Genomic DNA, 23,908 nt, shown 5'->3' on the forward strand with positions numbered 1-23,908 from the left:
CCAGGTATGACAAGTGCAGGTATGACAAGTGACAAGTTAGGCGGAGTGTATAGCCTAGTGGTTAACGCCGGCGTCTCCCAGTCATGAGATCCCCGGTTCGATTCCCCGCCGACAGCAATGTGTGTCGTCTGGCAAGGGTGTTGTTCAATAACAACTTCCCGACATGGACGTTAAATGGATGTGTGCCGAGAGATTGGCTTCGGTCAGCTTGCGAGTCTACAAGCCTCCATGGCTTCTTTCGCGAGTTCCTGCTTGCGGGAAGATCATACATACATACATACATACATACATACATACATACATACATACATACATACATACATACATACATACATACATACATACATACATACATACATACATACATACATACATACATACATACATACATACATACATACATACATACATACATACATACATACATACATACATACATACATACATACATACATACATACATACATACATACATACATACATACATACATACATACATACATACATACATACATACATACATACATACATACATACATACATACATACATACATACATACATACATACATACATACATACATACATACATACATACATACATACATACATACATACATACATACATACATACATACATACATACATACATACATACATACATACATACATACATACATACATACATACATACATACATACATACATACATACATACATACATACATACATACATACATACATACATACATACATACATACATACATACATACATACATACATACATACATACATACATACATACATACATACATACATACATACATACATACATACATACATACATACATACATACATACATACATACATACATACATACATACATACATACATACATACATACATACATACATACATACTCATGTTGTGGGCCTAATGGAGACTTTCCCTGTGGAGACAACTTGTGAGACTCCCATCATCCTTATCAAACATACCCTTTGGAGACTTGATTACACAAGTTGGTATTGGACTGCAGTTCAGTACCATCCTTATGAATCACCATTCCTTCTGGAGACTAGTTTACATAAGTTGGTATTGGACTGCAGTTCAGTACCATCCTTATGAATCACCATTCCTTCTGGAGACTAGTTTACATAAGTTGGTATTGGACTGCAGTTCAGTACCATCCTTATGAATCACCATTCCTTCTGGAGACTAGTTTACATAAGTTGGTATTGGACTGCAGTTCAGTACCATCCTAATGAATCATCCTTCCTTCTGGAGACTAGTTTACATAAGTTGGTATTGGACTGCAATTCAGTACCATCCTTATGAATCATCCTTCCTTCTGGAGACAAGTTTACATAAGTTGGTATTGGACTGCAGATCAGTACCATCCTAATGAATCATCCTTCCTTCTGGAGACAAGTTTACATAAGTTGGTATTGGACCGAAGTTCAGTACCATCTTTATGAATCATCCCTCTGGAGACCACTTTATACATTCTCAAAAACCAAACCTTCCAAATGCTGTAATACCCAACCTGCTTGGTTTAAGTCCAGTACTGTTCATATTATTTCATCTTGCCCCTTGTAAGCTTGTAATGACTGCATTTTAAATTTCACAAGGGAATTATCAAGAAAAATACAGTTGGCCATGCTTAAATTTTTAGAAAAGTTATTACTTTTCATTACTTTTTTTACATGTATTCATTCCCACTTCTCCAGTAGACAAGCCAAGTGAAGCTTTCATAGAAGTTTTAGTTTATCTCAAACAACAAAGTTCAGTTTTTAACTACAGTTTATTGCCCTGATCATCCGGCATGTTCTCTCAGGTCCTTCAACAGAAATGCATACAAATATGAAAAGGGACAGACATTATATGAACACCATTTAATTAAAACAAGTAAACATTACAACATGTTAAATTAATGTTAACAAATGTTCAAATTATTTCTAAAAATTTTAAGCAAGTTTGAACTTACAACTAGTAACATAATAACAGTAATACTGACAACACAACATGGGCTGAATCAATGTACAGAAGTAAAATGACAGTGGACACCATTTTCTTTTTTACTCTATTAGAGATAAGAAAATAGAATGCAAATATGTACTTTGGTCTTGACAATGGAACATGATTTCCATCATGTTTGCATTGGTGTATTAGTTGCATCAAAACTAAAATATCTTCACTGTTGCTAACCTTTCACTGAATATAACAAGAAGGAGCACATGCACTAGTACAGCAAATATGAACCAACATAATTTCCGATGTCCGAAATTATCAGGTACTTGGCATCTGGAATATTTTCTTCTTCAGATTTTTTTTACACGTGGTTAACATCTCAAATCTTTTTCACCCACCCTCTGACTCTCAAAGATCACTAGCTGTACGAATTGGAACATAAATGAATTCTGTTATTTATTCTCCTTGATGAAACTAAGCCTTGTAATACTGTCAATAGTAACATTAAAAGGGAAAGCCATTTGTTTAACTTGATAACACAACCAAAATACAAACAAAGTATGATTTCAAAATTACCCAGAAATGAAGCTTTTTAGCTGAGTTTATTGAGTTTATGAGTAAATGAGTTTAAACCTTGGAACTTTTTGATGATCTCACTATCTACTAAGTAGTTTCAACAAACACCTGCTTTAAAACATAGAAATATTGAACACAAAAAGGTAATTTTAAGAAGATCATGTCTCTTTTTTGATAACTGATATTGCCTGTCCTTTACTCTCAAAATAACTTTGTTCTTGTCAACATATACTGTTAAATAGCCTCTCAAAGAAGTTTTTAAATTTTCTTATAAATGAAGCACTTAAGCTAAACTGATTTTGAAGTTTGGTTTCTGACTAAAATCTCAGTTCCTAAAAAGAACTAACAGACATTTGCTATCGGAAGTAAAGAACTGTTAAACACAAAAAATTCATTAAAATGAAACCCTTTGACTTTTCTTTTGCATAACTCACACTGTTCTTTGCTTGTAAAAATACATCTGACTGACCTGATGTAGTAGGCCTATCCACCAGGAAATCTCCTCACTTATATGTTCTTCCCAAAATACTGTAAAAGCTCTCCTCAATCTAAAGAAATTCTTAAAAATTATGATACAGATTTGTATCTCTTTTTGACCTCATTTCCTAATAACCACACTAAACAAACATTTCTATCAGAAACACATTTACATTTAACACAAACAGGTCATTTGGATAAAATCATTCCTTTTTTTTTTGCATTATGGACCTGATACAGCAGGGTTTTCAGTCGGAAACTGTTCTCCCTTTAATGTGCTTGAAACCCTATATTCCTTTCGTTGTAATCTTACCATCTTACCTTACATCTTACCTCTAAACATATTCTTTGTATTGTAGGGAGAGCAGGAGTGATATCTGTCAGGGACTCTGCCTTCCCTAATGTTCTTTTGGAACAGATTAAGAATGCAAGAAAGACATGAATATTGCCTTACAAACTGAGCTCTTCAGCTGAAAAAGATTAAGCAGTAACCTTAAGAAGGAAGCAAGGCCAATAAACATATGCAATCAAAAATATTGAATTGTTTCACACAAAAGGCTGATTTATATTGAATCAGTTAGCTTTTTCACTTGCCTAACATGCAATACCTGTTTTTGCCTGCAAAAATAATGTTCATCTTATTGACCATATGCAGCAGGAACTCACTTAAATTCCTTTTGCCAATCTTACAATTTGGTTCCGGACATAGTCTTTTACGTTGTCAGGAGTCCTTCTGGCGAGACATGGAAATTTTTCAACAGCAGACCTGCAGGCATCTCTGCCAGGGTTTTTTCCTTGCTTTATGTTCTTTTGAAAATGCTTGAAGATGGTCTTTTTTTCCTCAGCTGTCCAAGGGACTTTTTTCTTTTGCTTTCGGAAAAATCGTTTACCTGCAGGAGGTAATAGTAAAACGCAAAGTTTATGTAACCTGGTTAAACTCTTTATTGAATAAAAAACATTTTCTGTGAACTTGCTTCCTTCCCTCTAGTGCTTTTTAAATGATAAATATATATACACATCCACTAACGAGTAATTATACGTTCTTCTAAAATGCTATAACAAGGGCTTCTCTTTGACAACACTTCCTTGTCGGTATGTATGACATAAAAAGTTTGACTAGATATACCTGATGCACACTGGAATTTGTCAACTCTTTTAAGTATGCCTTCAATCACAAAATTACAAATTCACAACAAAACAAGCACAATGATGTTGCAAAAGCCTAGCTAAGATGTGAATTGTCAGTCAGGGCAGAAGTGGGGGCCATCTTGGACTCCAGTTGGTTCCAAACAGGAACCCTTGGCTGGGTAATACTCATATAGGCGATGGAATCCAGCGGGGATTTGAAAGTCCTTGACACTATCGAAGTTGGAGTGACTGCATGTTGGCATGTAGTGCACAAAGACTTGCATTGAGAAGGGTACCTCACAACTGGGATCCAAAAAATGGACATTCAATTAACCAGCTTAGGGTCTTAAATTACACTCATCTTTCTCAGATATAACTTGCATTATCTCTACCAAAAACTCACCAGATGAGGTATTTTCCAGTACCAATTGATCTTGAGAGCCCTGTATTCCCATTTCATCATCTGAATTGTTATCTGTAAGACAGACAAATGCCAAATGATTAGGTTAATAAAAAACAATGGTCACAAGTTTGCATGGCAAAAGTACTAGCAATTTTATTTCAATCAGGTAACATGTGGGGGAATGAAGACTTGAGTAACAGGACAGATGTCAAATTGGTTTGTGGTTTTTCCCTTTAGACAATGCCTCAGAAAATCTGCTAAATATCAAGCCTATGTTCCCTCATTTCTACCAAATTGCATCTACTTGACATTTCCTTCATGAAGCCTGATACAGTAGCTTCTTTGTATTCCAGGCAAATTGCTTTTAATAATTTACCCTGTGTCTTTGATACCTTGGCTTTTATATAAGATCATAGACAAAAAGTGCAATATGATACCAAATAAACCAGGAAATCAAATAGCTAAGTGATTCCTTGCAAATGAGAGGCAACTTTAGACAGAAGATACCAACATTCGGTGTTACTCAACAAAAATGGCCAATATTGTACAATTGCCTTGCAGTAATTGTCAATGGGTGCCAATACAATACAAGGCTAAACTTCAAACCAACTTTCACTCTTTCAATCATGATCTCTAGCTTATAGCAGAGAAACTTATAAATAAAAGGCAGAAGGGTGCCATATTACGTTTGATAAGTCCATCAATGTTACATGTCTACATGGTATTAACATTTTTCATTTCTTGGAACGGTTTAAGTCTGGGCAATAAGTTAATAACTAAAAAATATCTTCCTAAACATTGATTCTAAGAATACTTTCACCTAATTTGAACATCAAAATATGTGGTCTTATCGGGACAATGGACTGCAAGAAATGCTTGCTCTGTATCAATGTCCTCCTGTCAGATTTTTGTGAGGCCACATAAATTCCTTGATGACTGTAAATAGCAATTTATTAATCAGTTTTCTACGGTATTGTTGTGAGTGCAAGCTAACACAATCCTTTGTTAGGATCCTGGCCTAGCACACTAAAGCAGCTTAAGGTAATAAATCACACTCATCTTTCTGTAGTCCCTTTTGAACTGAACTGCACTGTAAATGTTTTTAAAATATTAAAAACTGTATCAATAAAACCTATTTTGGTAAGGATTGATTTGGCACTAATTCAAGATAAAGGTATTGGCCGAAGGTGGAACATACCTAGGGAGTCAATTTGACAAGTATGTGAGTTTGGCTGCAATTGAATCCCATGAAAGAAACAAAGATATGGACTCATCCAGGGGTATATAGATCAAGATTAACATACTTATGTTTTTTTATCTTAAATGGCAGGGCTGGAATACAACATAAGTCTCAGATATCACTTGCATTATCTCCACAAGAAACTCACCAGAGGAAGTGTTTTCCAGTACAGGTGGATCATGATGGCTCTGCTTCCCCTCCTCATCTGAATGGTTATCTATAAGACAGACAAATGCCAAATGTGTAGATTAGTTGATAAGCAATGGTCACAAGTTTACGCAACTAAAAGTAATAACAATTCTACTTTATTCGGAACATGTTATCTATCATCCAATGTTCCCTGAAAGACGTGAGAACAAATGGGGGCTGGAGAGTTAAGTAAGAGTTGGTTTGTTGTTTTTCCTTAATTACAGGCAATACCTTTGAACATCTGTTTAATATGTTAATATGATGCCTATGTCCGTTCAATTCTACAGGTACTTTCATTTGCCATGTTTACCAACATGACAATTCCTTTTCAGCCCTATATAGTAAGCTTTGTGTTACAAGAAAGTATACCCAAGAAATAATTTACCTTGTTTCTCTGATATATCTACCCTTTAATATGAGATGTCTAGATAAGACATGCAACATAATACAAAAGAGACTCACCACCCTCAAGCTGATGCATTGCAACAGATTCTTCAATTTGTTCATCTTCAAACACAGGAATGTCTGTTGGATTGTGAAGTTCAAAAAATTTGTCTTATAATTGATGACAAAATGTAGCCAAAGCAATCTTGGGGCAACCTTTAGAGAAATTAGGTAGAATGCCAGCCAAAACCAGCCTTTTTTTACTGAAATGGTCAAGGTACTAATATGCTTGCACTGATCTGACCTAGAGTCATGGATGCTGAATAACTCCAGTTTGTGAACATAACCTAAGTTAAGTAACATTGGCATATTAAGTCATTTTATTAGAGAAGATGTTAAATGTTCTTTACATTTCTTGTCATAAGTAGTTTACTCCTGCTAATTGAACTACTTAAATAAATTCTTACCATCAACACTGATTTCATCCAACGTCTTTCCTCTTAAGTTAGAAACTTTGCCTCGATCCATGGCAAGGAGCAATTTGGAAACTTTGCACAGTTCAACTGTTGACTCCTGGAGTCTATAATATTGCTTGTGAATTGCCACATCATGACCAAGGTGGCTTGCCAGCCACTCTACCTCCTGACTACCAAGACTTAAGACTTGTGAGACAGTTGCAGCATACTGTCTCATTTTGGTGCTCTTTATGGTCTCTGGTGCTTCTAAATCCAGACCAGTAATTACTTCAGAAAGGCACTCTCCTCCATCAAGAAATGATGCTGAAGTAGACCTAGCAAACACATATGGGTTGCCGGCTGGTATGCCAAATGATTCCCTTTGATCAATGATCAACTTAAGAGATTCAGAACATTCTGGTGGAATAATAACTGCGACTGGACGGCCACGTTTTCCCACAATTTTAACTAGCTGGTACCGCTTAGACAGCTCTTTCTCCAAAGCATTTAGATTATGAGCTAATTCATCAATCTGACATTTCTCCCACTGCGGCCGGTTTAAGATGGAAGCTACAGGCAATTTTGCCATTTCAGCTGGTCTGCGTTTGTTAAAGACGATCAGTCTTGCTAGGGTCATTTTCTGCAATAGACGATAATCTCTGAACTCAGGTTTAGCACTCATCAGTTTACTGGTCAAACTTTTAATCTGAGATCGTGTGTGCTCAGAAACTTTCTTCAGATCAGAAGCACTTGGGAGGCTGACTACTTTTTCACACTTTCTTACATTCAATGTGGAAGCAGCTGCTGAAGCAACTTTCACATGCCATTCTGCTTGATGAAGTTGCAAATATCTGTTTGCTTCTTCTTCAGCTTTAGCATCACCTTGCCTTATTGCCTGGCTACGCTTGATTCTTGTGATCCAGACCAAGTCATGCCCTGACTTTATAGCGAATGATGGAAACTTATACTGACAATTTCCACCATTATCATTTTCAACTATGGCACATCTTTTTTCCACTGCCTCAACTACCATATCAAACTTGGATGGTTTTATGAAATCACTGATGTTCTGGCCACCATTAGGATCAGATTTCCTTAGTTCTAGTAAGACACTAGCAAGTGCTCTCATTTTTTGGGACACAATATGCTTTCTGGTTTGCTGGTTGCGAAGCACTTGGTTTCCATATTCAAGTATGAGTATGTCATTGCTAAGAACATCAAACAGCTCATCTCTCTTCATTGAAGATAAGACCATTCTTTTCAATTTGTCACTTGCTCCGTTGTACCGTTTCATAAGGATGTCACTTTCCATGCGAACTCGTGATCTCTTTTTACTTTCTCCCTTGGATTCTGATTCTTTGGCAATGCATCTATACCGCACATGCCTCCACAAATCATCCTTACTAACATATCCCAAACACTGTGGACAGGGGCCGTAATCATCCAAGTCAAAGTAGGCTCCAGTTGATGGTCTTCGCATCAAAATTATCTCTCCAGTCTGTGTTTGTATCACTTCTTCATTGTGAAAGAAATTTCCTTTGTTTCGCAGAAGGTCTAGTTTAACTTTCCGCTCCCTTGATCCCACAGGCAGTGCCATTATCTGTGCAACAGCAACTTCATCTTTATGTTGACTTAGATAGTGTCGACCGATAACAACTTTTAACAATTTCCCACAAAACAAGCATGCATTTCTTTTATCGTAGACTCGTTTGGAACCTTTCTCTGTTTGTTTCCTTTGAGCACATTTGACATGGACTTCTTCTTCCTCCTGTTCTTCATCATCCAACTGCTCCCGTTCACAACCTGATGAATTATCTTCACAGTAGCCTGCATCCATTTTAGCATCAATCACTTTATTGTAACATGTCCCTGAAGTCCCAGGGACATCTTTGGGTAAGTCACATGTGTCATCATCCTTTTCAAGATCACTGTTCTTTTCTGAATCACCAGGGTCTGGATGATAATCTGAATCGGCTTCATGTTCAGAAGCATCACTCATGTCATCAGCAACTTCATATTCATGAGTACTTTCAATATCACTTAATAGGGCTGTTTCACAGTCTACCTCTGCTGCCATAATAGGAAAAACTTGTGTATCTCTAAGAATGGATCTTATCTTAGCAAGTTCCTTCTCCAGATCAGACCTAGTGTCTAATGTCTGATTTTGCTGTGAGCTGTCCTCTGCATTAGGTTTCTGTTCAATAGCTTTATTTGCTTTCCAGTCACCACATTCTTCAATGGGAGATCCCTCAACCATTTCCTCATCATCTTCTCTCCGACGTGCTGTATTATGCATCGCCATGTTAGGTAATTGTTCCCTATCCTCTTTATCAGGTTTGTTACCAGTTTCTTCTTTTGTGTATCCAGCAGCGGTCAATTTTTCTTGCTGTGAGTGGTCCTCTGCATTAGTATTCCGCTTACAAGCTTGATCTGAAATTTTGTCACCACTATCTTCAATGGAAGATACCTCAACCATTTCCTCATCATCCTCTCTCTGAAGTGCTGTATTATGCATCGCCATGTTGGTTAACTGTTCCCAACCATCTTTATCAGGTTTGTCACCAGTTTCTTCTTTAGGGTCTTTAGCAGTGGTCAGTATTTCTTGCTGTGAGTGGCCTTTTGCATTAGTATTCTGCTTACAAGCTTGATCTGAAATTTTGTCACCACTATCTTCAATGGAAGATACCTCAACCATTTCCTCATCATCCTCTCTCTGAAGTGCTGTATTATGCATCGCCATGTTGGTTAACTGTTCCCAACCATCTTTATCAGGTTTGTCACCAGTTTCTTCTTTAGGGTCTTTAGCAGTGGTCAGTATTTCTTGCTGTGAGTGGTCTTTTGCATTAGTATTCTGCTTACAAGCTTGATCTGAAATTTTGTCACCACTATCTTCAATGGAAGATACCTCAACCATTTCCTCATCATCCTCTCTCTGAAGTGCTGTATTATGCATCGCCATGTTGTTTAACTGTTCCCAACCATCTTTATCAGGTTTGTCACCAGTTTCTTCTTTAGGGTCTTTAGCAGTGGTCAGTATTTCTTGCTGTGAATGGTCTTTTGCATTATTATTCTGTTCACAAGCTTGATCTTCTTTACTGCAACCAACATCTCTCAACATCTCATTGGAAGATCCCTCAACAATTTCCTCATCATCTTCCCTGTGAAGAGTTGTGTTGAGCACCATCATACTAGGTAATTGTTCACAACACTCTATATCCAGTTTGTCTTCAGTTTTGTCCTGAACTTCCTGTTGGGTACTCTTGCCATCCTTGTCTGTTCGCCAAGGAAGATTTTTTAAACCATAGTCATACCGTATCTCGTCACCAATATTAATTTCCTTTGTTGAAAACAAGCAAAGAATAACTTCCTCATTGTGAATTATCTTCTTCATTCTGCAGTTTGCTTTTTGGGGTTTTTCATCATTGACAAATTTTCCAAGTGACTTTTTCACATGGGTTGCATCAATGCTGAAAGATATAAAATTAAATAAAAACATGTACAATTATTGTGTATTTCATTAAATGATTGCAATCATTAAAGGAAGGCAACCTTTTATGCCCAATGAATTAAACTTTCTCCATGTACAAAATGAAGAGAAAAGTCTCCCATGAATATCTTCCTTCAAAATCTCATTCTTTGTGGTGGTAACTCCCACAATGCCTATAGACCTGTCACTACCATTACTCTTGCCCAAACCCAACAGTAAGCTTCTCCTAGCCTTATCCCCTGACCAATTAATTAAAATTAAAATAAGCAAAACCCTTCCCGTATATCCCTTCCAAATTCCTTTCAAAAACTACAAAGTCAACAAGCAAGAGATTCATGTTATTACAAATCTCACCTTGTTTGCAATGTGATGAGTTAAAGCTTGACTGACAAAGATTCTCTTTTGAGTTTTAAAGAAGTTCATGTATTGCTTCAGTAGCACCCCTATGTAGTACTGAAGTGAGTGGCTTTAGCACACTACACACTGTATTATGGCTGTAGATAATTTCCTTGATAGCTCTTGACAGGAGCTACTAATTGTGTTCCTCAGTTGGAATTTACAGGCGCTACAAAGCATGAGCGCGATCTTGCGGAATGGTGAGTACTCTACTACTGATAAATACCTTACTTTTAATATAATATTAACACTCTACTTATAAATACCTGTATCATTACAATTACTACCAACAAGTACCTTATCATGGAGGACATGATTATTCCAAAATCATGATCATTAATAACTCACAGTGAAATAACACTAATCCTTAACCAGAATGCAAAAATGCATTGTGCTACCAATGATGTAATATGAGCACTTTTCTTCATGAATCTGACGTAATGTATACTGAGGGTGTACAACATACTTGATCTTTGTATTACAGTGTAACGCATTGTGTTGTGACAAACAATAAATTCACAAAGGCACGGGCTGTCCTGAAATGACCATTGACCTCAACAACAGGCTTCTTGTACTAAGAGTGATACATCAGCAACTAAATTTAATGTCCTACTTTTCACAATTTCACCCCTCATGAACTCAACCACTGACCTCCGCCAACATTAGGCTTCTTGTACTCAATGTGGTACAATTACATACCAAATATGTGATAGACATGTCCAAAGCTACCCTTGTGATGTTATGTTAAGGAAGGTGCCTTAGTGAAGAGAGGCAGGTAAGAGGGGAATGAAGTTAATTAAATTTGATATGGCATATCTAATAACAAAATATGAGATCTGTCCAAGGTTCCTTTCTTGCAACATTTTACAAGGTTTCCACAATTTGACCCCTGGTGACCCCAAATGATATTGACCTCCATCAAAATCAAATTGGCTTTATTGTACTTTATGTGGTACTTCTACAAACCAAATATGAAGTCTGCCCATGATTCCCTTCTTGAGATGTCTCATTTACAAGGTTTCACAAGTTGACCCCTGGTGAGCCCAAATGACCTTTGACCTCCTTAAAAAACACTAGGCTTCTTGTATTAAATGTGTGACTTCTACACACTAAGTACAGTATGAGGTCTGTCTAAGCTTTCCTTCTTGAGGTATCATGTTTACAAGGTTTTCCACAATTTGACCACAAATAACCTTTGACCTCAACCAAAATCAATAGGCTTCTTGTCCTCAATATGGTACTCCTACACATTAAACAAGAGGTATGCTCAAGCTTTCCTTCTTGAGATATTGTTTTTACGAGGTTTTCACAATTTGACCGTCGGTGACCCCAAATGACCTTTGACCTCTACCAAAATTAATAGGCTCCTTGTCCTTTATATGGTACTTCAACACACTAACATATGAGTTATGCCCAAGGTTTTCCTCTTGAGATAATGTGTTTACAAGGTTTTCACAATTCGACCCAAAATTTGCCAACAACATAGTTCAAAGGATGAAGTAAGCAAAAGTTCTAGAGACTTCTGTTTGACTTCTGGCATATTTCAGTATGAAGTACAAATTGGAAACTGACTTGCACCAACCTACATCAAGTGAGATTTATTTGACACCTAACTCAAACAGAATTGTAGTTTTAATCCAACTGACAAATGATGTTAGGCTAGCAGACTAATTGACTTTTCACTGACAGATCAGCCTGGCTGACATGGTCAGGAAACTTCGAAAAGAAATTTAACTTACCATAATGTCTTGCCTCTATCAGAATAAAAATACTGATAGCAGTGCCTCAGCTGACGATTTATGTAATCAACCTCCCTTTCCTCTGCCTCTTCTGTTGTAATTCTCTCCCCCTTGTACTGCAGCAAGAACTCCCCATTCTCAATTGATTGTGTTGCAAACACTCCATATCCTAAAAAAAATAAATGAAAAACTATGAACAATTTCCTTTAAAAATGAATAACAGCAAACACAACTCTCCAATATATAATTTCTCTAATACCACTAAAAATATCTTGTTGCTTAGCCATGCATGTATGTTATTACTAGTAAAGCACTCACCAATCCTTTCACTGATGAACTTCTTCTCAAGACCAGGGTGATCCTGCTCATAGTTGGGTACATCTGTATCCTTTGGGAAGATTAAAAGATATCAAAAGTTAACACAGTGACAACACAATTACTGAATACTGCAAATTAAAGCTCTAACATGTGTTCAACAATATGGATACATGTAACAGTATGTCAGTGTCAAGAGAGACAATGTGCATTGCACTGCATGTACAATCAGTAGCTAGGGTGCACCGCAATGGGCTCCAGCCACCATGCCAGTTTACTTTATTGCAAGTTGTTTGTGCTTATGCAGAACACAGTGTAGAGGTGCAAGTATACAGAAAGGCCCTAAAGCTAATTTAATGTACAAGGGATTCAAAATTAGCAATCTGGTCAAATTTATATTTAATTCTTGCATATTTCTCTTTTTCAATACTTCAATTTTCTCACATTCAGCAAGGTGAATGCACAAGACGCATTGTGAAATTTAACTAATTGGCAAACTATGTAATATACTACCACTGTAAGATAATTCAGGGTCAATACATGAGAGGGGTAAACCATAACCCATACAGATGATTCAACTCAATTTAGTACCTCAGCAACTAAACATGAGAATTCCTCCTTGATACATTCATGGAATATTAAATTAACAAACGTTTTCACATGTTGACTCCTGTTGATCCCTATGCCCTTTGACCTACACCGAAAGCTTCACATTCAAATGGGTGAAAAATTTGGTTTATGACAACCCGAAGAGGTAATTCTCTTCTTGCATTGTACCCACTTGTATATAAATATAACCTAAAAATTCTACATAACAGCCAAACAGTAGGGAAGAAACAAAGCACAAATGAAATCATCACCCACCTATTACTATTGAGATTTCTCCTGGCTTTTGCAGTAATTTGCCAGAGAAATTTGCTTTGGCCAACTCCAAGGAGGAAGAGGCTGCAGTCCCCCTCAACTCCCTGGCTCATATGCCTAAGCAATGGACAGCTAAATTGAAAATATTACAGATTGATGTATTTACTCACCCTCTTTCCACGAGTCTTCATTGTTACCTAGCTAGGATAGTAATGATCAATGGTTTACAATAGCGTCTTTCGAGGTTGGGCACGAAGGTCGATATTTTCTAACGATAACTCTCATTTGTTACCTCTAGGTCCGATTGAGAATTTTAACCAATCACAATAGTTTTAAATGTAAAGAATCTGTCATTCATTTGTAATGCATATTCAATACAGAGAAAGAGGAGGGCCAGTGTTATAGAGACACAATTGAACTTTCAGTAATGTGTTTTACGCGTGAATTTTGGTTTTCAAAACTTGCGTAGCTCTACATTTTTAACCCCCAAAGTCCGATTGTGCCATACTAAATAGAAACTAGAAAACCACTGAGATATGAAGAGATTTATTCCACCTTTCTTAAGATTTTAAGACAAAGTGTAATGAAATGAGGAAAGAACTGTTATCGGTGAAGAAAAACATGGCCTAACAGTAAGTCAACGGGGGTATGGGAAGTAACTGTTGTGACATTCCGTCGCTACATAAGGAAGAGCGCGGGGGAATTGCTATGGGTTTTCCTATTGGAGACCTGCTGGAGTTCCCTCTTCGGTGTAACGTTGCAGCATACCAGTCTATGTACTAGCACATTACATCTATTATACACGTGTGGATTTTTAATGCGATGTACAGAACAGTACGATCTGCATCAATCACTCGAATTTGATGAACACATTTTGTTGAAATCGCTGTCGGTGCCAGTAAACTAATAACAGTGTCGGTACGAGTACAGTTATCATCCCCATTCAAATATGGTCACGTAGCCTCAAAGCGCGTTGCTAGCTTTTTGGACAGGTGCTTTTTGGGTCAAATAACCTTGCAAAAAATAAATCTCAAGAAGTGAGGCTTGGTAGAATTTGATTCTTGGTGTGTACGGGTGTACTACTTTGAGCCCCATGAGCCTTTTACGTTTAAAGCTGGTCAAAGATTGTAAGGGTCAACAGGGACCATAATAAAATATATACCTATATGTAATTTTTGAAGACTTGCTATCACCATGCAGGTACTGCTGCATCTCATTAGTATGTCAGATTGAAAAAAATATTCATATCATCAAAAGACGAAAGCAATGTATTTATCTGTGCATTCTGCTTCTTCTTGACAAGTCAACAACTTACAGTATAGATCACAGTCAAAGCTGAGCTTGAGTCATTGGCAGCTGAATCCATCGAACAATTCAAACTCATATGTAAGGATTTCAATGATGTTTCCTTTCTTTGTTTAAGGGTGGGGGGGGGGGTTCAGATTGTCCATGCACAGGCCTACATGGTATGACAAGATTGAAACTGTGGCCAGAGGACAGGGAGAGCCATATATGACTGAGGAGGAAATTAAATGGAATAAAAGTAATTTATTGGCTACATCTGCCAGATGTTGCCCATATGTTTACAAACCAAATGGAGACACTCAAGGAGTAACCTTCACTTTTAAAAATTGGAAATTTTGGGATTGGCATGGCTAACAATTGAGGTAAAGTTGCAGGATAACTCTTGCAAAGGTGGTACCACATTTGGGGCAAATTGCAAAACTGATAAAGGCTTAACTTTTCACTATATGCTACAGTAAGTGCTTGTTTGTTGCAATTGTTTTTTCTTTCTCTTGAATATCAGCAGTCCATCAAAAGAAAGCATTAAAGAAAAAAGTGTTATTCTCACATATCCACTGCCCTTAATTACCCTCTCAGATTATTGTCCACAAAAAAGGGGATTCCCCATGCACTTTGCCACTCAGAGTAATTATAATGACCTGTGTGCTGTACATATACAGTAGTGTATTCAACACTCTATACAGACCAGTCTTGTGGAGGCTTGTGCACTAAACAGGCCAAATACATGTCTCCAGACGGCTCTCATGCTACATTTGGCTCATCAATTAAGATAGTACACATTTTAAAGACTTGGAAGGTAGGTTTAGTGAGATATTTTTGTTGAGTAATACTATATGCGCCAAGTGAACTAGCTGTTTTGCCCAAATAATAACATTTAGGTATAGTGGCTGGCCTATCATTTTCTGGTTATGTGCAAGATTACTGAAAGGCATAGAAGACTATATAGGCCTTAGTGTACAGCTGCAGAGTGTAGGACCACAGGTTTTAATAAAAGAAGAAAGAACTTTACAAGGAAGGTGCAAAATATGTGTGATAATTCTTTATTTCAGCTCATGACCGTTATCTTCCCTCTCACCCTACCTCTTCTAAGACTACATAGAATGTCTTCTAAAGGCACAACCCATAACAATAGTAATGGTAGTGTTTTATATTTGAAGATTTAAAGAGAAACTCTACCTAACTTGTAATCTTATTTATCTTGTTTCACAATAATGCCACTTAATTATACCAAATATTACAAATTGTTTGCATTCTTAAATCCCATGTTAAATAAAAATACCTATGTAATTAATACTGAACTGCATTTGAGGCAAAGAAGTATAAACAATCATGTGTGCATCTCACAAAGCTAAATGCTCACAAACCGTAGTGGCTCAAAGGCCTGTACATGCAGTAGGTATATGTGCAGTTTCATATTTACATCAAATTATAACCAGTCAAATATTTTACTCGGATAACCGGTAAACCATCCTTAAACTGCACACACACACACACACACACAAGAACTGATCACTGAAGTAAAACATTTACCTCCAAACCCAAATTCCAAAACCAAGTGGTTGCAAGCCTGAACAAAGTTTCACAATAATTGTGCTATACTGCTATGTGCCCTTCATATAGTTTTCACATGTTATTAACAAAAGGAATTAAATATTTTCAGTTATTGGATAGCTTGCTTACCAAATCACTAATCATCTGATGTGTTCTAACGGTTCATCAATAAGTGCTGAAACAGCAAGCCCCTAACATGTTGCATCTGTCACCCTACCATCTTCTTTTCCCACAGTTTGCATTCACAAGTCCAATGGGAAGTTACTCTCTTATACAGAAAGCAAACTCTTGAATGTCGGATACACAATTTTCAATCTGGAATGTTCATATGTACAAACTCACATTAGCCCCTGGTAAAAAAATCTCTTTTCCCAACGAGTAATGAACTTCAGCATTTTGTTATATACTTTATCTCCTTAGTCCATTCCAACAGCAAGAATGAATCCAGTGAATCCAGTGAGGCGCACAATTTCGTTGGTGCAAGTCACAGAACCAAGAGATGCAAAACATGTTGCAATTATCGCTGTTGTACTTGGAACTCTCCTCTTCACTTTTCTTTTTAGTCTTGGGTATTTGGTTTGGAGCATTCTACATGTACCCTAACTGTGTAAGTAGGAAGTAATGAATACAGTATTTGGCCACTGTATGTTAACACACACTATCAAATATCTGATTGTAATGTTCAAACAGCCTCATAGTGTCTGTTTTAACATGCGACTTGCTTTAACCGAAGTTCTCCTCCTCATTAACATGCTAAGTTATTCCCAACAATGTTTGTAATACAAGTTGTTTAATGCATCTTTTGCAATCTTTCACGAATAAGTATTTTGGTTTACTTTGACAGGGTAATCCCTCTGGAGAATGCAGCTAATACTGTAGGATGGGGCAAGAAAGGCTGAAAAGAAAAAGAAAATGACTTGATACAAATTCAAAAAATAATTGAAACTTGTGATCTGCAGTTAATAAAAAAACATAAAAAAGAATGGTCTAGTATTGAGTCTTTATTTCTGCTCAATTCCATTGAAGATATTAATGTGTTGACATGGCTTTGTCAAACACTCTTTGATATTTTAAATTTATCTAACCTGAACAGTTGTTAAAGAGCGAATCAGATTATGTCCAAAGCCAATCGAGACACATACAAATTACAATGCATGTAGTTAGCACAGAAATAAGTGGAATAATGTTACACATGAAAGACCCCCCCCCTCCTCCCACCCTCGACATGCAAATATAGCTTTGGGCATAAATAACAATGCAATGCTGTTGTTCCTGGTTTAATCAAGGGAAGAATACAGTAGGCTAGGTCTTTTTTTTCAATCCAAGATCCTGTGGAACTGTTGTAGCCTTCGCAGAACTGGTACTTACTACTTAATATAACTGACTGTATAGTCATGTTGTTCGGCCTTGCAGAATGATATAAAATTCCGAAACTAAACTTTCAAAAATGGTGCAACTTTAAATGGTACAAAAAAAGGCTTAAACATTGTACTCACTTTGGTGATAGCTATCTTGACCATTTCTCTCTTCCTCATTTTGTGGTCAGTATTCAAGGGCGGTATAACTGACCATGTGGAGACTCCAACTCACAGTTCACTGTGCAGTATTTTAAACAGCCTTGTGGAGGCTTAAGAAATGAGGGCGCCCTAGCACTTACATTACATTTGTTTTTGTTTGTATACATCGTCTGCATACCTATGATGGTCTCCACAAGGGTATCCCTATGGTGACCTTTCTCAAACGTCTCCAGTAGGTTTGTGGTGGTCTGAGAAGTTAGCGGGAAAACTATTTCTTGTGGAGACCTACTTTTTGTCTCCACAAGGATTTGTGTCGCCATAAGGATAGTTGTATGCTCAAATTTGTCTCCATAAGGCACTAAATGTGAAAACATACATACATACATACATACATACATACATACATACATACATACATACATACATACATACATACATACATACATACATACATACATACATACATACATACATACATACATACATACATACATACATACATACATACATACATACATACATACATACATACATACATACATACATACATACATACATACATACATACATACATACATACATACATACATACATACATACATACATACATACATACATACATACATACATACAACCCATACACACGGAGAACACAGTTACTAATGAAAATCTTAAAGTTTTGTACCAAAGTAAAAACTGGATCTTGCTATAAATTGGTAGCATGTGCTATTAGGATTACAGTAAGAACTGAGGATATGTTTAATTCCAACAAATTTATTTGTATTTACTGTGGTACAGAACTTTAAGACTTACAATAGTTACTGTAATCTCCGTGTGAATCGGCTGGATATGACTACGATAATGTCAACGTCAGGTACCGGTTATTGGTGGCTTTACATTTAAATGACATCATAATTTGTTCTTTTTTTGAAAAAATTGATCTTACATAGGAGTTATTCACATACTAAATGATACTTGATAAACTCAATATCATCTTTCAGAAAAGGTTCCTTTCCACTTACTCTTTTAAACCAGTACATATTTTTTTAAAAGCACCAGCATTTAAAAATTAAAGAAACACTGCTACAATGTGACTCCCTGAAGGATTGGCTTTAAGTCCAATAGCAGGACTGAGAACAACTTCTTTTAATACTACAGCACTCTTATATTAGAAGCAAAGAAATATTGTAATAATTACTTACGTTGAGCATAATAGCTTGACAAAACAAATTATGAGGAACTCTCACGCAACCCGAACGATTCTCTCTTTTTCTCTCAGAGTTAGTTCCAAGTTAATCCAAGTATAATATGCTATATATTAAGAACGCATAAAACCAATTAAGAGGCACTCATGTCCATAGATGATTAAAGATGTAGCTTCGTCCCTTTACTGTAGCTTTCGTTAGACAGACATATATTTATGAACACGTTTTGAGCGTTTGTCGCAATACACATTGCGTAATACGTAATTCCCCGATTACGAAATAACTCATGGAAGTAAAGACGTTCCTTTCGCGTGAAGAGGGTATAAAATCATTACATATACACTGTTTCATGCACATAGCTATTGTTCATTAAAGTGCAGCCGTAGCAATTCCTCTTGATTTTTTCCACTTCGTGTTTAACTAACATTTACACAACCTACTCATTTTCAGCAGGGTTTTTTTTTTTGCACCAATATTTTGACCACTATAAACTACTAGTAGACCTTACTTTAGGTCCCGAGCTACGCATAAAACTGGGTATGCACAATGGGTTAACTTTGTGGTTGAAAAGAGTCAGCCTATACAAAGAAAAGGTATCCCCCCCCCCCAAAAAAAAACAAAAAAAAAATCTTTCTATAACTGCACCAGGTCCCCTACTCTCCCAGGTCTATGGGGTGGGACTGGATGTTACCTTACACTGACATTACTGCACAAATACCAGGAGGGAGTTACCTAAGGAAAAGAGGTTGATATACGTAGGTTACAACAACTGAAAAGAAGCTATATTGAGGGGTTTCACTGTTACACAATCCGGACCAAGCCATAATTTATTACACGTTATTTTGATACACATATGTCAATTTAATTTAGACGTTGATGTGATAACAATAAGTTTGACAAATTGTATGGCCGTGGATGGTGGTATTATGGCTCTACCATTTTAAAGGGTTTCACTGGCGTTGGCAGATCAATGTCCACGTGAACACATGTTCATTTCTAATAGAGTTGACTTTTATAATAACGTTAGTCTGTAAGTTTATGTCTTGTACGTATTTGTTTGTTTCTCACCATCCCACTTGAGCATGTCTCAGTCATCTCGGCATAGACAGAATGTGGGCTATACAATAGCCATATTCTCTCTTTCTAAATCTATCTAACAATAAGCACATTGTCTAACACCTAATTTCCCAATAACGAAATACTCTGTAACTCATTCATGTAAAGACGTCACAGTTCCCATGCGCGTGAAGAGGAGAAGTTAAATCAATACATATTCACTGTTTTATGCACATATCTATTGCACCAGCAACTATTCCTAATTGATTTTCTACTTCGTGTTTTACTGAATTTACAACAATCTCCTCATTTTAAGCAGGTTTCATTTGCATCAATAGCTTCACCATCATACACTACTAATATGCCTAACGTTAGGTATCTGGCTACATATATACCTGGGTACGTACAATAGGTTAACTTTGTGGTTGAAATGAGTCACATTTACAAAGAAAAGGCAAACACGGAAATATTTAACTGAACTTTTCTTGAACTGCATTAGGTCTATCCTACTAGTCTAGGTCTTATGGGTGGAACTGTGTGTTACCTTGTACTGACATTACTGCACATACCAGGAGGAAGTTGTCGGTAACCTTATAAAAGGAGAGAACTGTATAAATTAAATTCGAGGTTACAACAACTGAAGAAAGCTATTTTAAGAGCTTTAATTGATGCACAATCCGGACCAAGCCATATTTCATGAAACGTAATTTTGATACTTATAGTCAATTTAATGAAGACGTCCTTGTGACAACAATCAGTTTGACACATTTTATGTTGAATGTCTATAGAAGGTAGCACAAACGCTCTGTGAACACTTTTTTACTACGCTTACAAAAGGTTAATAAAGTGCTCAGAAGTTGACAGATCAGTTCGTAAAATTTTAATTGACTGAATAAAACTAAACAAAACTGAATAATATAACCAACATGACTGTCAATCTAACGACATATAGTGACATAACGTCTATTGCATTAGGTTAAATGGTAACTATATTTAGTCAAGCATGTGCCACATTGTCTTAAGAATCACTATTGGCTATATGGTGTCAAGGTATATTACCCTAAATCTACCCTTTTGGGGTTTTTAAGATCTACAGTTTGGTCTTTAGTGCTTTTGCGAAAATGCATAGGTCTATATGCACACCTCGGTGGAGTGCAGTAACAAACATTTTAACTGGTTCACATTGGAATATTTTTCTTCAAGCACAGTGGACCTACATAGGGACAAAGAATTAAGGGTGGATCAAGTTTGTGAGTGCTGACTTTTAATGACTTCAAATCCGATCATCAATAACCTTGCACTTCTGCGTACTTAAATATTTATGTTCTTTGATGCTATACTGCATGAGCTTGTGTATTTACTATCTTTCCAAATTAGCTTCATGCGTTGTTCTGAAAGGACATTTGACTTCTACGGAAAACAAGGAGGTTTATGTATGTACCAAGAATGAAGTACATCCAAGCTTTGCTTTTGAAACTTTCGTGGTTGTTAGGTTTTCAAACTTTCACTAGGAAGTTATAACAACTCCCTGCTTTCACCTATACATTAACCTGAAATGACCTTCAAACTGAATCACTTTCAATACGTATCGTTTGTCCGAGTACATACCAAGTATGAAGTTTGCCCAAGATGCACATTTTGAGTTATCGTGCTTACTAGGTTTGCAGTGTTTGCCCTCTGTGGACCTTTGCAGAGAAACCAATTATAAAGTTCAAACACGTTTCACTTTTTCCGGGCTATCGTGTTTACATCAATAAGACATACACCACCGAGACAACGGAAAGTTCCCTTAACTTAATATAGAACTTCAAAAATTGTAGTGAAAAGATGGATAAAATTACAGTAAAAGATGAAGCTTATTTTGTGCATCCTAAAAATTGATCTTTCATATGAGCACTAGATGATATTTGATGAACTCAATATCATCTTTTAGAAAAAACATTCCTTTCAATAAACTCTTTCAGCCAATAATATTTAAACAAAGCACCAGCATCGAAAATAAAACAAACACTTCTACAATGTGACTTCCTGAAAGATTGATTTTAGCTTGAAATGTGTAATAGCAGTACTGCAGACAACTCCTTTTAAATAATACAGCACTCTTATTTTAAGAACTAAGAAATCTTGTAAGAATTACTTACATTAGGCAAAATAGCTTATAGACAAAACAAATTATGTAGAATTCTCGCTCAACCCGAAAGATTCTCTCTTTTTTCTCTCCAGAGCTAGTTCCAAAGGTAGTGCAACCGTAACTAAGGTGACCAGTAAGACCAAATATCACCTCCTATCCTACCAAAGCTTTTGTGCAATATTAGGTGCAAAGTATAACACGTTCTGTGATAAGCAATAAGACGAATGGAGAGGCATTCATGTGAATCGATGATTATTCATGAAGGTGTGAATTCGGCCCATTACTGTTTGCTTTGTTAGACAGACATATTCTTATGGGCGTTTGTCGCAATAGACAATGTGCAATACGTAAATCCCGATTGAACGAAAATAACTCATTCACGTTAAGAACTTCAATGTTGACGTATATGTGGCAACAATCAGTTTTGGCAAATTCTACTTAGCAAGCAATGCAGAAAACTTGTGAATATTACGGGTGGTTTCATTTGGAAAGGTCTAAAAGTTATGTCTTCAGATGCCTTCAGGTATACGGTAACAACCATTTGTGTCACACTCAATAAGACGTGATGCAGCCTGACGGACAATCATCAGGAAGGTCACTGTGGCACTGACAACATCAAATCATGCAAGAGTGTCCATTTTCTGCAGTACCTTCTAAGTCAACTCAGGCTGCTAAGACCGTTATATAGCTAAAGAAATAGCTTAAATGATATTGTGCTTGTTTAGGTATCTGGATTTTTGTTAATTCACCTTAACCTTGGCTAAGTGAACCCGTCGTGCTACGCGTACTCTCACATTCTACATCACAGAAGAACTTAGGCTGAGGATCATAATCATCATGGAGTTACACCAGTAGTGCAGCATCTGGCTTTACAGCCATAAATCAATTATGGATATGATTAGTTCTCCTTCTTTGATTTTCAAATAGCTTTCTTGAAAACTCAAAACACGGGATTAAATAGTTTTCTGCATCTATCTGTTTTATAGGGAGAAATACGGTATTTACAGTAACAAAAACATTTCAACTGTATATATTTTTTTTCTTTTGACTAGAGTTATTCATATGTAATGTGCTGATGGATGTCGTAATTTTGAATTTACAGTAAGAGTTGATATACCATCCAAAAAAATACAACGCTACTATTACAAACATACTACAGTGCCTTCCGTGCAGTGCCTCTCTTGGGTTTTAAGAGTGCACGTAGTAACTATACAGTAAAAAGTAAAACTATTTCCATGTCTGATTGTGATTGCAATCATTGGTACAAGTTATTGCCTTTTTATGATTGCCAACTCCTGTGGAAAGAAGTAAACATCATACTGACCTTTGTGAGACCTTACTTCTGGTTCACTGTGTAACTATACCGTGGCGATACATAAATCAATATGACGTGACGTGTATCGGGTTTCACAGTAATAATAATATGGTGTCATACGCTCGTCTGATCCTAGGTAAAATTCCAGAAACGGTTTACCTTTCGACACTTGTTGGAACAACGTATATCACTTCTATGAGTATGTACTT

The 23,908-nt window shown here is 36.6% G+C and overlaps 2 protein-coding genes across 2 annotated transcripts in view; both read right to left on the minus strand.

Annotated features, from left to right (window-relative positions):
- LOC139966192 (uncharacterized) overlaps positions 1-23,908 on the minus strand; it is an 85,652-nt gene that overhangs the window by 24,810 nt on the left and 36,934 nt on the right. The gene's annotated exons all lie outside the window — the stretch shown is intronic.
- On the minus strand, positions 1,844-13,077 carry LOC139967087 (uncharacterized). Its single transcript, XM_071970806.1, has 6 exons — positions 12,444-13,077; positions 6,834-10,288; positions 6,445-6,507; positions 5,942-6,010; positions 4,554-4,625; positions 1,844-3,912 (listed from the first exon to the last, which is right to left on the minus strand). Exons 2-6 carry the CDS (start codon positions 10,210-10,212, stop codon positions 3,689-3,691), a joined length of 3,807 nt encoding a protein of 1,268 aa, XP_071826907.1. The 5' UTR covers positions 10,213-10,288; positions 12,444-13,077; the 3' UTR covers positions 1,844-3,688.

The sequence above is a fragment of the Apostichopus japonicus genome, chromosome 4 (assembly GCF_037975245.1).
Source record: "Apostichopus japonicus isolate 1M-3 chromosome 4, ASM3797524v1, whole genome shotgun sequence".
Classification (NCBI taxonomy): Eukaryota; Metazoa; Echinodermata; class Holothuroidea; order Aspidochirotida; family Stichopodidae; genus Apostichopus; species Apostichopus japonicus.

Coding starts and splice junctions, on each gene's coding strand:
- LOC139967087 (XM_071970806.1), bottom strand. CDS start 10,212: ATGAAGAAGATAATTCACAATGAGGAAGTTATTCTTTGCTTGTTTTCA. Junction 6,508..6,833: donor GGATGAAATCAGTGTTGATG/GTAAGAATTTAT, acceptor ACAATCCAACAG/ACATTCCTGTGTTTGAAGAT. Junction 3,913..4,553: donor ACTGGAAAATACCTCATCTG/GTGAGTTTTTGG, acceptor TACCTCCTGCAG/GTAAACGATTTTTCCGAAAG.